Source organism: Oncorhynchus keta, chromosome 20 (assembly GCF_023373465.1).
Source record: "Oncorhynchus keta strain PuntledgeMale-10-30-2019 chromosome 20, Oket_V2, whole genome shotgun sequence".
Lineage (NCBI taxonomy): Eukaryota > Metazoa > Chordata > Actinopteri > Salmoniformes > Salmonidae > Oncorhynchus > Oncorhynchus keta.
This window is the reverse complement of record NC_068440.1, coordinates 29,562,524-29,580,396: the sequence shown is the minus strand read 5'-3', so window position 1 is coordinate 29,580,396 and position 17,873 is coordinate 29,562,524. Positions and strand designations below refer to the sequence as shown.

Genomic DNA, 17,873 nt, shown 5'->3' with positions numbered 1-17,873 from the left:
ATTATATGCACACACAATACAAATCCACAGTTAGTTTGGGGAAAATACTTTATACTAATGTACAGCAGGAGGCGCTTGTACCCTATATAGATTATTCGTTTCTTTTTCATATTAAATTCCGTAAATTCCCTCTGTCCATATTGCGAGCACTTTCCCAAAGCTTCGGTCCTCTTGTTTACCTCAACCAACTTCAGCCTATCTCAACTCTCGAATAACTTGATAGGAAAATGGATATATCGGTGCATACAGGATATAACTGTCTTTGTTGTTATCAATGGGAGATGATGAAAATGTCTTGGTCAATTCGCAAATAGATGAAGGTTCAAGGCACAAGAGGAAATACCACAAAATATGGGAAAACTCCAATCAAAACATGGTAAAACTTGGTATTTAGATTATTTTCAGAGGCTACTGTAAATCTCTTCATAACCAAAATATAACGGTATTTTCTTTCTATATTTTATGTTTCCATTCATGCATAATTTGGATAGCCTGTAAACGCAGAGAAAATCCTGAAGGTAAGAATCACCTATTCAGAAGTATGTCTCTCAAATATAAAATGTCATGCAGGGTATAGACTATTTCTTATTTCTTATTTTGTTTTGTAGGTGGTAGTTTTGCTGCCAATGTGCTCACCTGTCAGGGAGAGTGGGAACATACTGGTCTCCACACCCACACAATCAGATTTAAGCAGGTACAGTGCATTATAATACAGTTGATATATTTTACACCTGGGTTGAGATATGATTAATATTTGGTCACTTTTGCAGATTTCAGAGAGAATGAGAGAGGGGGGAGATACACACACAGAGAGAGAGAGAGAGAGAGAGAGGGGGGGATACAGAGAGAGAGAGAGAGAGAGGAGAGAGAGAGAGAGAGAGAGAGAGAGAGAGAGAGAGAGAGAGAGAGAGAGAGAGAGAGAGAGAGAGAGAGAGAGAGAGAGAGAGGGGGGGGGATACACACAGAGAGAGAGAGAGAGAGAGAGGGGGTACAGAGAGAGAGAGAGAGAGAGAGAGAGAGAGAGAGAGAGAGAGAGAGAGAGAGAGAGAGAGAGAGAGAGAGAGAGAGAGAGAGAGAGAGAGAGAGGGGGGGATACACAGAGAGAAAGAGAGAGAGAGAGAGAGAGAGAGAGAGAGAGAGAGAGAGAGAGAGAGAGGCGGGAGATACACAGAGAGAGAGAGAGAGAGAGAGAGAGAGAGAGAGAGAGAGAGAGAGAGAGAGAGAGAGAGAGAGAGGGGGGGAGATACACACAGCGAGAGAGAGAGAGAGGGGGGATATACACAGAGAGAGAGAAAGAGAGAGAGAGTGTGAGGGAGAGTAACATACCTCAGAAAGTCAGTTACCTCATCACAAATATCAATATCAACATCAATATCAAGTTGTCCTCTGTATCTCCGTTGTGTAGCATCATGATAGTGGGAAAAAATGTATGCACGCATGACTGTAAGTCGCTTTCGATAAAAGTGTGGCTTTTTTTTGGCATAGAAAAGCCTGTAAATGGACAGCAACACAGACGTGTGTCATTAGAGTGGAGAGGCTTGAACTTAGATAATGATGCTAATGAGAACCAGAATGGTGGAGTTCTGTGACGGGGCAGATGAATGGACTAAGGCCTCCTAGAGTGGAAGGGGTAAGAACCCTAATGGACAGGTAAAGGTGGTTCTTTTATAAGACAGAGGGAGGTCAACTGACCATTCTCAATATTGAGGACAGGATATTGTTGTATTCATCAATCTTTATACCAAAATCACAACCAAAGTATGTACCATCTAGGGTTGGTAAATTGGTAAACAACAAATAACATTGAGAATTACTGTCTTGTCAGTCTTGTTAATATCCATCAATTGAATAGAGGACTGATACTGTCAGTCACCACTTTGGGCTCATATTGTGTCCACACAGGTGTTCACACTGGGGTTCACACTGGGGTTCACACTTTGGTTCACACTGGGGTTCAGTCAGTCTCAGCCAGGTCTGTTCCAGCCCAGGATAATAAACTATCCGACACGCTCCCTCCCTCCCAGTCCCAGCCAAGGCAAGGCAGCCACAGGATCATGGCTCACAGCCAAGCCAGGGACATGAAAGGTGTTTGGAAAGAGGCTTTTTTTCTCCCTGCTCCTTCCTTTGCTCTCTCTGTGAGAGGAGGCTGTCATGTCGGTGTGAAACACATATGGCCGCCGTCCAGAACAGCGGGGTCTTTCAGTGCCGCCATACTGAACCTACACATCTGGTCCTGGTTTTCTGACTGCAACAGAGACAAGCTGTACTGACTGTGAAGGGAACAAGGTATGGTAGGCGTAGTGTCTGCTGGTGGTGGCACGTTAACTGGTGAGGACGGGCTCATAATAATGGCTGGAACGGAATGATGGCTGGAACGGAATGAATGGAATGGTATCAAACAGATGGGTTCCATGTGATTGATACCATTCCATTCACTCCATTACAGCCATTGTTATGAGTCGTCCTCCCCTCAGCAGCCTCCTGTGCCTTAGACGTTGGCCTAATGAGTTCATCAGGTTTAGAGAGCTGTAGGGGCTTGAGAGTCCTATACAACATCATATAACATAGTGAGAGTCCTATACAACATCATGTAACATAGTGAGAGTCCTATACAACATCATGTAACATAGTGAGAGTCCTATACAACATCATCATATAACATAGTGAGAGTCCTATACAACATCATGTAACATAGTGAGAGTCCTATACAACATCATGTAACATAGTGAGAGTCCTATACAACATCATCATATAACATAGTGAGAGTCCTATACAACATCATGTAACATAGTGAGAGTCCTATACAACATCATGTAACATAGTGAGAGTCCTATACAACATCATGTAACAGAGTGAGAGTCCTATACAACATCATGTAACATAGTGAGAGTCCTATACAACATCATGTAACAGAGTGAGAGTCCTATACAACATCATGTAACAGAGTGAGAGTCCTATACAACATCATGTAACATAGTGAGAGTCCTATACAACATCATGTAACATAGTGAGAGTCCTATACAACATCATGTAACAGAGTCAGAGTCCTATACAACATCATGTAACATAGTGAGAGTCCTATACAACATCATGTAACATAGTGAGAGTCCTATACAACATCATGTAACAGAGTGAGAGTCCTATACAACATCATGTAACATAGTGAGAGTCCTATACAACATCATGTAACAGAGTGAGAGTCCTATACAACATCATGTAACATAGTGAGAGTCCTATACAACATCATATAACATAGTGAGAGTCCTATACAACATCATGTAACATAGTGAGAGTCCTATACAACATCATGTAACATAGTGAGAGTCCTATACAACATCATGTAACATAGTGAGAGTCCTATACAACATCATGTAACAGAGTGAGAGTCCTATACAACATCATGTAACATAGTGAGAGTCCTATACAACATCATATAACATAGTGAGAGTCCTATACAACATCATGTAACATAGTGAGAGTCCAATACAACATCATGTAACATAGTGAGAGTCCTATACAACATCATGTAACATAGTGAGAGTCCTATACAACATCATGTAACAGAGTGAGAGTCCTATACAACATCATGTAACATAGTGAGAGTCCTATACAACATCATGTAACATAGTGAGAGTCCAATACAACATCATGTAACATAGTGAGAGTCCTATACAACATCATCATATAACATAGTGAGAGTCCTATACAACATCATGTAACATAGTGAGAGTCCTATACAACATCATCATATAACATAGTGAGAGTCCTATACAACATCATGTAACATAGTGAGAGTCCTATACAACATCATGTAACAGAGTGAGAGTCCTATACAACATCATGTAACATAGTGAGAGTCCTATACAACATCATATAACATAGTGAGAGTCCTATACAACATCATGTAACATAGTGAGAGTCCTATACAACATCATGTAACATAGTGAGAGTCCTATACAACATTATGTAACATAGTGAGAGTCCTATACAACATCATGTAACAGAGTGAGAGTCCTATACAACATCATGTAACATAGTGAGAGTCCTATACAACATCATATAACATAGTGAGAGTCCTATACAACATCATGTAACATAGTGAGAGTCCAATACAACATCATGTAACATAGTGAGAGTCCTATACAACATCATGTAACATAGTGAGAGTCCTATACAACATCATGTAACAGAGTGAGAGTCCTATACAACATCATGTAACATAGTGAGAGTCCTATACAACATCATGTAACAGAGTGAGAGTCCAATACAACATCATGTAACATAGTGAGAGTCCTATACAACATCATGTAACATAGTGAGAGTCCTATACAACATCATGTAACATAGTGAGAGTCCTATACAACATCATGTAACAGAGTGAGAGTCCAATACAACACCATGTAACATAGTGAGAGTCCTATACAACATCATGTAACATAGTGAGAGTCCTATACAACATCATCATATAACATAGTGAGAGTCCTATACAACATCATGTAACATAGTGAGAGTCCTATACAACATCATGTAACATAGTGAGAGTCCTATACAACATCATGTAACATAGTGAGTCCTATACAACATCATCATGTTAACATAGTGAGAGTCCTATACAACATCATGTTAACATAGTGAGAGTCCTATACAACATCATATAACATAGTGAGAGTCCTATACAACATCATCATATAACATAGTGAGAGTCCTATACAACATCATGTAACATAGTGAGAGTCCTATACAACATCATGTAAAAGAGTGAGAGTCCTATACAACATCATGTTAACATAGTGAGAGTCCTATACAACATCATGTAACATAGTGAGAGTCCTATACAACATCATGTAACAGAGTGAGAGTCCTATACAACATCATGTAACAGAGTGAGAGTCCTATACAACATCATGTAACATAGTGAGAGTCCTATACAACATCATCATATAACATAGTGAGAGTCCTATACAACATCATGTAACATAGTGAGAGTCCAATACAACATCATGTAACATAGTGAGAGTCCTATACAACATCATGTAACATAGTGAGAGTCCTATACAACATCATGTAACATAGTGAGAGTCCTATACAACATCATGTAACATAGTGAGAGTCCTATACAACATCATGTAACATAGTGAGAGTCCTATACAACATCATGTAACAGAGTGAGAGTCCTATACAACATCATGTAACAGAGTGAGAGTCCTATACAACATCATGTAACATAGTGAGAGTCCTATACAACATCATGTAACAGAGTGAGAGTCCTATACAACATCATGTAACAGAGTGAGAGTCCAATACAACATCATGTAACATAGTGAGAGTCCTATACAACATCATCATATAACATAGTGAGAGTCCTATACAACATCATGTAACATAGTGAGAGTCCAATACAACATCATGTAACATAGTGAGAGTCCTATACAACATCATGTATCATAGTGAGAGTCCTATACAACATCATGTAACATAGTGAGAGTCCTATACAACATCATGTAACATAGTGAGAGTCCTATACAACATCATGTAACATAGTGAGAGTCCTATACAACATCATGTAACAGAGTGAGAGTCCTATACAACATCATGTAACAGAGTGAGAGTCCTATACAACATCATGTAACATAGTGAGAGTCCTATACAACATCATGTAACAGAGTGAGAGTCCTATACAACATCATGTAACAGAGTGAGAGTCCTATACAACATCATGTAACATAGTGAGAGTCCTATACAACATCATGTAACATAGTGAGAGTCCTATACAACATCATGTAACATAGTGAGAGTCCTATACAACATCATGTAACAGAGTGAGAGTCCTATACAACATCATGTAACATAGTGAGAGTCCTATACAACATCATGTAACATAGTGAGAGTCCAATACAACATCATGTAACATAGTGAGAGTCCTATACAACATCATGTAACATAGTGAGAGTCCTATACAACATCATGTAACAGAGTGAGAGTCCTATACAACATCATCATGTTAACATAGTGAGAGTCCTATACAACATCATGTAACATAGTGAGAGTCCTATACAACATCATGTAACAGAGTGAGAGTCCTATACAACATCATGTAACAGAGTGAGAGTCCTATACAACATCATGTAACATAGTGAGAGTCCTATACAACATCATGTAACAGAGTGAGAGTCCTATACAACATCATGTAACAGAGTGAGAGTCCTATACAACATCATCATGTTAACATAGTGAGAGTCCTATACAACATCATGTAACATAGTGAGAGTCCTATACAACATCATGTAACAGAGTGAGAGTCCTATACAACATCATGTAACATAGTGAGAGTCCTATACAACATCATGTAACATAGTGAGAGTCCTATACAACATCATGTAACAGAGTGAGAGTCCTATACAACATCATGTAACAGAGTGAGAGTCCTATACAACATCATGTAACATAGTGAGAGTCCTATACAACATCATGTAACATAGTGAGAGTCCTATACAACATCATGTAACAGAGTGAGAGTCCAATACAACATCATGTAACATAGTGAGAGTCCTATACAACATCATCATATAACATAGTGAGAGTCCTATACAATATCATGTAACATAGTGAGAGTCCTATACAACATCATGTAACAGAGTGAGAGTCCAATACAACATCATGTAACATAGTGAGAGTCCTATACAACATCATCATATAACATAGTGAGAGTCCTATACAACATCATGTAACAGAGTGAGAGTCCTATACAACATCATGTAACATAGTGAGAGTCCTATACAACATCATGTAACATAGTGAGAGTCCTATACAACATCATGTAACATAGTGAGAGTCCTATACAACATCATGTAACATAGTGAGAGTCCTATACAACATCATCATATAACATAGTGAGAGTCCTATACAACATCATGTAACAGAGTGAGAGTCCTATACAACATCATGTAACATAGTGAGAGTCCAATACAACATCATGTAACATAGTGAGAGTCCTATACAACATCATGTAACATAGTGAGAGTCCTATACAACATCATGTAACAGAGTGAGAGTCCTATACAACATCATGTAACATAGTGAGAGTCCTATACAACATCATGTTAACATAGTGAGAGTCCAATACAACATCATGTAACATAGTGAGAGTCCTATACAACATCATGTAACATAGTGAGAGTCCTATACAACATCATGTAACATAGTGAGAGTCCTATACAACATCATCATATAACATAGTGAGAGTCCTATACAACATCATGTAACACAGTGAGAGTCCTATACAACATCATGTAACATAGTGAGAGTCCTATACAACATCATGTAACATAGTGAGAGTCCTATACAACATCATGTAACATAGTGAGAGTCCTATACAACATCATGTAACATAGTGAGAGTCCTATACAACATCATGTAAAAGAGTGAGAGTCCTATACAACATCATGTAACATAGTGAGAGTCCTATACAACATCATGTAACAGAGTGAGAGTCCTATACAACATCATGTAACAGAGTGAGAGTCCTATACAACATCATGTAACATAGTGAGAGTCCTATACAACATCATGTAACATAGTGAGAGTCCTATACAACATCATGTAACATAGTGAGAGTCCTATACAACATCATGTAACAGAGTGAGAGTCCTATACAACATCATGTAACATAGTGAGAGTCCTATACAACATCATGTAACATAGTGAGAGTCCTATACAACATCATGTAACAGAGTGAGAGTCCTATACAACATCATGTAACATAGTGAGAGTCCTATACAACATCATGTAACATAGTGAGAGTCCTATACAACACCATGTAACATAGTGAGAGTCCTATACAACATCATGTAACATAGTGAGTCCTATACAACATCATCATGTTAACATAGTGAGAGTCCTATACAACATCATGTTAACATAGTGAGAGTCCTATACAACATCATATAACATAGTGAGAGTCCTATACAACATCATCATATAACATAGTGAGAGTCCTATACAACATCATGTTAACATAGTGAGAGTCCTATACAACATCATGTAACATAGTGAGAGTCCTATACAACATCATGTAACAGAGTGAGAGTCCTATACAACATCATGTAACATAGTGAGAGTCCTATACAACATCATGTAACAGAGTGAGAGTCCTATACAACATCATGTAACAGAGTGAGAGTCCTATACAACATCATGTAACATAGTGAGAGTCCTATACAACATCATGTAACATAGTGAGAGTCCTATACAACATCATGTAACATAGTGAGAGTCCTATACAACATCATGTAACAGAGTGAGAGTCCTATACAACATCATGTCACAGAGTGAGAGTCCTATACAACATCATGTAACATAGTGAGAGTCCTATACAACATCATGTAACATAGTGAGAGTCCTATACAACATCATGTAACATAGTGAGAGTCCTATACAACATCATGTAACAGAGTGAGAGTCCTATACAACATCATGTAACATAGTGAGAGTCCTATACAACATCATGTAACATAGTGAGAGTCCTATACAACATCATGTAACATAGTGAGAGTCCTATACAACATCATGTAACATAGTGAGTCCTATACAACATCATCATGTTAACATAGTGAGAGTCCTATACAACATCATGTTAACATAGTGAGAGTCCTATACAACATCATATAACATAGTGAGAGTCCTATACAACATCATCATATAACATAGTGAGAGTCCTATACAACATCATGTAACATAGTGAGAGTCCTATACAACATCATGTAAAAGAGTGAGAGTCCTATACAACATCATGTTAACATAGTGAGAGTCCTATACAACATCATGTAACATAGTGAGAGTCCTATACAACATCATGTAACAGAGTGAGAGTCCTATACAACATCATGTAACATAGTGAGAGTCCTATACAACATCATGTAACAGAGTGAGAGTCCTATACAACATCATGTAACATAGTGAGAGTCCTATACAACATCATCATATAACATAGTGAGAGTCCTATACAACATCATGTAACATAGTGAGAGTTCAATACAACATCATGTAACATAGTGAGAGTTCAATACAACATCATGTAACATAGTGAGAGTCCTATACAACATCATGTAACATAGTGAGAGTCCTATACAACATCATGTAACATAGTGAGAGTTCTATACAACATCATGTAACATAGTGAGAGTCCTATACAACATCATGTAACATAGTGAGAGTCCTATACAACATCATGTAACATAGTGAGAGTCCTATACAACATCATGTAACAGAGTGAGAGTCCTATACAACATCATGTAACATAGTGAGAGTCCTATACAACATCATGTAACATAGTGAGAGTCCTATACAACATCATGTAACATAGTGAGAGTCCTATACAACATCATGTAACATAGTGAGTCCTATACAACATCATCATGTTAACATAGTGAGAGTCCTATACAACATCATGTAACATAGTGAGAGTCCTATACAACATCATGTAACATAGTGAGAGTCCTATACAACATCATGTAACATAGTGAGAGTCCTATACAACATCATGTAACAGAGTGAGAGTCCTATACAACATCATGTAACATAGTGAGAGTCCTATACAACATCATGTAACATAGTGAGAGTCCTATACAACATCATGTAACATAGTGAGAGTCCTATACAACATCATGTAACATAGTGAGTCCTATACAACATCATCATGTTAACATAGTGAGAGTCCTATACAACATCATGTTAACATAGTGAGAGTCCTATACAACATCATATAACATAGTGAGAGTCCTATACAACATCATGTAACATAGTGAGAGTCCTATACAACATCATGTAACAGAGTGAGAGTCCTATACAACATCATGTAACATAGTGAGAGTCCTATACAACATCATGTAACAGAGTGAGAGTCCTATACAACATCATGTAACTTAGTGAGAGTCCTATACAACATCATCATATAACATAGTGAGAGTCCTATACAACATCATGTAACATAGTGAGAGTTCAATACAACATCATGTAACATAGTGAGAGTCCTATACAACATCATGTAACATAGTGAGAGTCCTATACAACATCATGTAACATAGTGAGAGTTCTATACAACATCATGTAACATAGTGAGAGTCCTATACAACATCATGTAACATAGTGAGAGTCCTATACAACATCATGTAACAGAGTGAGAGTCCTATACAACATCATGTAACAGAGTGAGAGTCCTATACAACATCATGTAACATAGTGAGAGTCCTATACAACATCATGTAACATAGTGAGAGTCCTATACAACATCATGTAACATAGTGAGAGTCCTATACAACATCATGTAACAGAGTGCGAGTCCTATACAACATCATGTAACAGAGTGAGAGTCCTATACAACATCATGTAACATAGTGAGAGTCCTATACAACATCATGTAACATAGTGAGAGTCCTATACAACATCATGTAACATAGTGAGAGTCCTATACAACATCATGTAACAGAGTGAGAGTCCTATACAACATCATGTAACATAGTGAGAGTCCTATACAACATCATGTAACATAGTGAGAGTCCAATACAACATCATGTAACATAGTGAGAGTCCTATACAACATCATGTAACATAGTGAGAGTCCTATACAACATCATGTAACAGAGTGAGAGTCCTATACAACATCATGTAACAGAGTGAGAGTCCTATACAACATCATGTAACATAGTGAGAGTCCTATACAACATCATGTAACAGAGTGAGAGTCCTATACAACATCATGTAACAGAGTGAGAGTCCTATACAACATCATGTAACATAGTGAGAGTCCTATACAACATCATGTAACATAGTGAGAGTCCTATACAACATCATGTAACAGAGTGAGAGTCCAATACAACATCATGTAACATAGTGAGAGTCCTATACAACATCATCATATAACATAGTGAGAGTCCTATACAACATCATGTAACAGAGTGAGAGTCCTATACAACATCATGTAACATAGTGAGAGTCCTATACAACATCATGTAACATAGTGAGAGTCCTATACAACATCATGTAACATAGTGAGAGTCCTATACAACATCATGTAACATAGTGAGAGTCCTATACAACATCATGTAACATAGTGAGAGTCCTATACAACATCATCATATAACATAGTGAGAGTCCTATACAACATCATGTAACAGAGTGAGAGTCCTATACAACATCATGTAACATAGTGAGAGTCCAATACAACATCATGTAACATAGTGAGAGTCCTATACAACATCATGTAACATAGTGAGAGTCCAATACAACATCATGTAACATAGTGAGAGTCCTATACAACATCATGTAACATAGTGAGAGTCCTATACAACATCATGTAACATAGTGAGAGTCCTATACAACATCATGTAACATAGTGAGAGTCCTATACAACATCATGTAACATAGTGAGAGTCCTATACAACATCATGTAACATAGTGAGAGTCCTATACAACATCATGTAACACAGTGAGAGTCCTATACAACATCATGTAACATAGTGAGAGGCTCATGCTCATAACTCTTATTTAATTGTGTGACCCCTCACTGTCTCACTCACATATTTTTGATCTATTCTTTTCACTCTCGTAATCATCTCTCAACACTTGGAAAGACCATTGGAGCCGTACTGAATGCCAGCTGCAGGGACATTTGTAACTCATTGTGGTAGTGAGGAGATGTTAATGAAGTGTTGGTCTATGTTGCTGCCTGTCTGGAGCCTGTAATTAGGAAAGAGAGGCAGAGTCTGCCAGGTTCCTGTAATGAGACCAACATCCGCCATGTCTTTTTAATGGCAAATCAGTTGTTTCTGTGATTCTGTTTTCCAGCCCCACCATTAACTGCTCCATGACACCATTGCTTATGTAACTGTCAGCAGGGGCCTTCAGTTTGTAGTGAATGATCAGTTCTTTTCCTGGGCACTTCAAATGTGTGCCTGGCTGTCTGAGCTGATGTTCGTGGTTTGTTCTCTTTTCAGTAAGGGAATTTGATTCTAAAGTCAATTATAAGGTCACATTAACCGCAACGTCCCGGTTGTGTTGCAGCAGAATCTAATAGCGAACTGTCTATCCTTGATTGTAGAGTGAGATATTTCACTATTTCGTTTCACCGTTGTTTTGGCTGTGAGGCCTCCGTCTGTGTGTCCAGGGTCTAGCAGTAACACCTATATTTTATGTCAACATCCTGCAGCCTCAGCTCATAGACCCAGTGAGACACCAAAGGTCTCCATCACCCACCTCGGTCAGAGATCCCACTGTTAGCCATGGAACAATTACCCTTTTCTTCCTCTCTCTCTCCTCCTCTTCTGGCTTCTCCACTTCAAAAGGTGTGTGTGTGTGTGTGTGTGTGTGTGTGTGTGTGTGTGTGTGTGTGTGTGTGTGTGTGTGTGTGTGTGTGTGTGTGTGCGTGCGTGCGTGCGTGCGTGCGTGCGTGCGTGTGTGCGTGCGTGCGTGTGTGAGCGTGCGTGTATGTGTGCATGTGTGTTCTGTATAGAGTGTGTGCTGCGGGCACTGGTCCTAGACTTTCCTCTCTTCAGAAAGAGTAACATATTTACCATGCATGAATTGAAAATAAATGGCAGCCATGTTTTGGAGTGAGGCCCTACTGCTTTTACTGTAAGGTGTCTGATCTCAGCAGCTATTGATTGTGATGTGGTCTTCCATTCTGTACTGGTTCTGCTCTGTTTTCAGAAGTCATCTGATACAATGTTTGCAGAAAAACCTATAGGATGTGTCATCCTTATTTCAAACAGGATTTTAAAAAATGTCAGACTTACCTCAATGTTGACATGCTGTATCTGTCCAATTACAGTAACTCAGGCTGGAGTGCTGAAAACATCACCTGATGGATTAACAAAGGCACATTTGATTATCAAATCTGTTTGTCGAAATCAGGTCTGGATCATGAACAGATATGAGAGCCAGAGATTAGAATGTACAAACACTAACAAAGTTAGAGGAGAAACCAACCACATCGGGTAGCAGTTTACATCACAGTATGTCTAGTGTGTATGGATTTGTAACTGCAGTGTTGAAGAACTGGACCAGTCATTCTGTTGTGTTTGAAGAGGCCCACTGGGCACATACTGTTTGAATCAACATTGTTTCCATGTAATTTCAATGAGATCTGTCTGTGCCCAGTGGTGGGAATCTTCCTTCCAACCCTCCTCGTATTGTTTCTGTCCTGTTTGTTGCCCCAGAGGTTTCGATTCATTATTCTATCGGCTGTAGACTGTTCAGACTCTGGACTCTGTGATCATATTTGGGCTGAGATCGCCTCCCAGAATATTCCAGCTCTGAGACAGGGAAGCTGGTTTTCCCAAACACAGATTGGATCGTTTGGGTGTCTTTCTCCCCCTTTCATGTTTGGTTACTTGGAGAACCTTCAAGTGATTTTGGAAACCACCCTGCTTGCTGGGCTGTTAGCTCAGACAGAAGGCTAGAGAGAGCGTGAGAGCGTGAGAGAGAGGAGAGGAGAGGAGAGGAGAGGAGAGGAGAGAGAGAGAGAGAGAGAGAGAGAGAGAGAGAGAGAGAGAGAGAGAGAGAGAGAGAGAGAGAGAGAGAGACAGAGAGGAGAGAGAGAGAGAGAGAGAGAGAGAGAGAGAGAGAGAGTGGAGAGGAGAGGAGAGGAGCGATGAGGAGAGAGAGAGAGAGAGAGAGAGAGAGAGAGAGAGAGAGAGAGAGAGAGAGAGAGAGAGAGAGAGAGAGGGGAGAGTAGAGGAGAGAGAGTCAGAGAGAGAGAGAGAGGAGAGGAGAGGAGAGGAGAGGAGAGAGAGAGAGAGAGAGAGAGAGAGAGAGAGAGAGAGAGAGAGAGAGAGAGAGAGAGAGAGAGAGAGAGAGAGAGATAATAAAAAATAAACCATGGTTCATCATGTGGTGAGAACACTTTGACATCTCTACGCACAATGAGCTGAAATTTCCCAATGCTTTGCTCCCTGAAGGCCAGCAGACCAGATTGGTGAGTTGGAGAGAGGCCTGATTCTATAGCTAGAGAGGCATTTTCTTCCTGTGAAATTATCTCTGTTTCAGCAGCCAAACCACCCATACGGACTCTGACTCCAAAATTTCCTCACCCAACTACAGCTCAACATCCAAATCCCTCCCTCTGTTCCCCTCCTCCAGAAATCTCTCACATCTGGTTTCTGTGAGCAAGGCCAGGCCTCTGAAATTGAGCACTTAATAATAATATAATATATGCCATTTAGCTGACGCTTTTATCCAAAGCGACTTACAGTCATGTGTGCATACATGTGTGCATACATTCTACGTATGGGTGGTCCCGGGTATCGAACCCACTACCCTGGCGTTACAAGCGCCATGCTCTACCAACTGAGCCACAGAAGCACTTCTTAATGGTTATTCTGTGCCTGAGTCTGAAATCAACCCTTAACCCCTTTACATGTTTTGGATATCAACTTCTAATACTTGTATATCAACTGTATGCCAACTTTCAGTTATTTATCCTCCTATTTTGTATATTGAAGCCGATTCACATAAACTCCTGCGATGAAGCAACCATCCTTCCCCATGCAGCCCCACCCCCATACGATCAACCACATATCCAGGTATTGGTTAACAGGAAGAGGGATGATCACCCACCTATCCAGGTATTGGTTGACAGGAAGAGAGTTTGTTCAAACAAAGCCCTCCACTGTTCTCTTCCCAGGGCTCTGCGTTTGACTCTGACTAATGGGAGTAGGAGAGAGGGGGGCTACGGGACAGGATGCAAAAATTGGTGACACCCAGTACATCTGGGGTAGGGTTACCCCCCCCCCCCCTCCCTTTCGGTCAGTAACCCTACCCCAGATAAAAGGGCCCGCAGCAGGCAGAGCGTGGCGGCCGATGGCAGGAGTTTGGCTGGGATGCTGGGTGGAGCCATCAGCAGTCAGGGTTATCTGTCAGCATTATCCTCTCAGACTCCACAGGCTCTTTGTTACTCTGTTGCTGTGGGCGACTGGGTGCTGTTCGGACTGTCTATGATGGAGAGAGTCAGACGCGTTGATCCAATGTTTTGGTGCTCTCACTGTCATTTTCTGACGGGTTTCTGACTTGTTGCAACAGAGTGTTGGATATCATATGCTCAGATCTTGATAGGTCTTGCTAACACATGCAACATGCTCTGCACCGATCAAGGGAACACCTAGTTTCAAAGTGTAGGTACTCTCCAAGCAAGAAGTACCCCGTGGAATTCATTGAAGCTAATATCCATCTTGAGCATTTTTGAGCCCATAGGCATTAGAAATAGGTTGTAGTCTCAGCAGGTTCATGAACATAGTCTGTACATTTACCACGTGTTATGTTTCCATATGAGACTCTGATTTCTACTCATATATAGGAACTCGGTGGGTGATATTACTTTATTACCAAGAGTGACTTAATGGATCTACTTTTACTGGATAGAGTGATGTCACAGCTGGCATGGCCAGGGCATGACTGCCTGCCTGCTCTTACAGTAAATTCACCCTGATAGGTTCTACCTTTCTCCCGTGCAATATTCCATCTCTGCTTTATACTAGAATAAAATAATATAGAATAAAACACCTAGCATAGAATAGAAAGTTGTCTTCTGCTTCTTCTGTATATTTACATTTGATTCTGAGGTAGATTTGAGCAAATGTCAGCCATTTTTGGACTCTGATAGCAGAAGTAGCTCTTCATATGTTAGGAAAATAGACCCTGACAGATTATATCTCTCAGTAAGGCCAGATTAGAAACCAGAGACAAACAGCCCACTGGGCACAGATGTCAATTCAATGTCTATTCCACGTTGGTTCAACGTCATGATTCAACCAGTGTGTGCCAAGTGGGAGGGAAGGTCAGTCATCTGTCTGCGGCTCCTGTGTTCAGGGTGGTGACGTCTTGACCTTCTATTCCCCATTCTGTCCCATGTGACAAGGTTCCGGGGTTCTCCGCTGACCTTCAGTACCTCAGCTGTAGAACACACTATCTCATTGAGTGGAGGAGATCAGGGGTCAGATTAGAAGCTCAGCTTTCATCCCAAAGGGGAAATGAATCACTACTGGTACTCTACTAGTTACTCGTATATCTAATTTGTGTGTGTGTGTGTGTGTGTGTGTGTGTGTGTGTGTGTGTGTGTGTGTGTGTGTGTGTGTGTGTGTGTGTGTGTGTGTGTGTGTGTGTGTGTGTGTGTGTGTGTGTGTGTGTGTGTGTGTGTGCGCATGTGTGTATTTAGAGGCGGATGTTCTGTGTCTGCATTACATCTGATTAGAACACATTATACATTCATATCGCTTTATTACATTTATCAGAAGTTGAGGTGTGATGCTGGTTCTCACAGTATTACTTACCCAGATGATGACAAACAATAGGCCCCCAGACGATCAAAGATTTCCTGCTCTCACATCACTGAGGCACTTTTTGCTTTGTTCTCCCTCTCTCTATTCCTACCCCACTTCTGTAATGTTTTCTCTCCTAATTCTCTCTTGGTCCATCCCTCCTCTCCCTCCTTTTCCAGGAGTTGTGCAGAAGGGAAGTGAAGGAAGAGCAGGTCCTGGACCATAAGTGCCCCCTACAGGGTGAGTAGAGAAAGACGGCTCAGTGGATCAGGCTGATCACATTACTGTTGCACTGATTCAAATCTAGCATGCATTATAAACTTAACATCATACTCAATGATTAATATGTTTGATTCAGTATGATTCATATCTTTACTAAGCATACCCCTTTCTTGTCTGGGAAAAAGGACATTTGTTTTATATTTGTACGCGAATGCCTTAAACGTGGGATACTATGTATGTATTATCGTCTGTAAACAGCAAATACCCATTCAATGAGAATGTGATAGATTGAGTCGACACAAGCTTTCCCAGCCCAAGGCTAATGGGAATGTGATAGGTTGAGTCGACACAAGCTTTCCCAGCCCAAGGCTAATGGGAATGTGATAGGTTGAGTCGACACAAGCTTTCCCAGCCCAAGGCTAATGAGAATGTGATAGGTTGAGTCGACACAAGCTTTCCCAGCCCAAGGCTAATGGGAATGTGATAGGTTGAGTCGACACAAGCTTTCCCAGCCCAAGGCTAATGAGAATGTGATAGGTTGAGTCGACACAAGCTTTCCCAGCCCAAGGCTAATGGGAATGTGATAGGTTGAGTCGACACAAGCTTTCCCAGCCCAAGGTTAATGGGAATGTGATAGGTTGAGTCGACACAAGCTTTCCCAGCCCAAGGCTAATGGGAATGTGATAGGTTGAGTCGACACAAGCTTTCCCAGCCCAAGGCTAATGGGAATGTGATAGGTTGAGTCGACACAAGCTTTCCCAGCCCAAGGCTAATGAGAATGTGATAGGTTGAGTCGACACAAGCTTTCCCAGCCCAAGGTTAATGAGAATGTGGTAGGTTGAGTCGACACAAGCATTCCCAGCCCAAGGCTAATGAGAATGTGGTAGGTTGAGTCGACACAAGCTTTCCCAGCCCAAGGCTAGTGAGAATGTGATAGATTGAGTCGACATAAGCATTCCCAGCCCAAGGCTAATGAGAATGTGATAGATTGAGTCGACACAAGCTTTCCCAGCCCAAGGCTAGTGAGAATGTGATAGATTGAGTCGACACAAGCTTTCCCAGCCCAAGGCTAGTGAGAATGTGATAGATTGAGTCGACACAAGCATTCCCAGCCCAAGGCTAATGAGAATGTGATAGATTGAGTCGACACAAGCATTCCCAGCCCAAGGCTAATGAGAATGTGATAGATTGAGTCGACACAAGCTTTCCCAGCCCAAGGCTAGTGAGAATGTGATAGATTGAGTCGACACAAGCATTCCCAGCCCAAGGCTAGTGAGAATGTGATAGATTGAGTCGACACAAGCATTCCCAGCCCAAGGCTAATGAGAATGTGATAGATTGAGT

The 17,873-nt window shown here is 40.5% G+C and overlaps 1 protein-coding gene across 1 annotated transcript in view; it reads left to right on the top strand.

Moving 5' to 3' along the window:
* Positions 1 to 107: 107 nt before the first annotated feature.
* LOC118375377 (protein naked cuticle homolog 2-like) overlaps positions 108 to 17,873 on the top strand; it is a 21,632-nt gene continuing 3,866 nt past the window's right edge. Inside the window, exons 1-4 of the mRNA XM_052472591.1 lie at positions 108 to 376; positions 492 to 518; positions 609 to 694; positions 16,487 to 16,547. Coding sequence (XP_052328551.1) covers positions 352 to 376; positions 492 to 518; positions 609 to 694; positions 16,487 to 16,547 — 199 coding nt within the window. The 5' untranslated portion in view covers positions 108 to 351. The remainder of the gene's footprint in view (positions 377 to 491; positions 519 to 608; positions 695 to 16,486; positions 16,548 to 17,873) is intronic.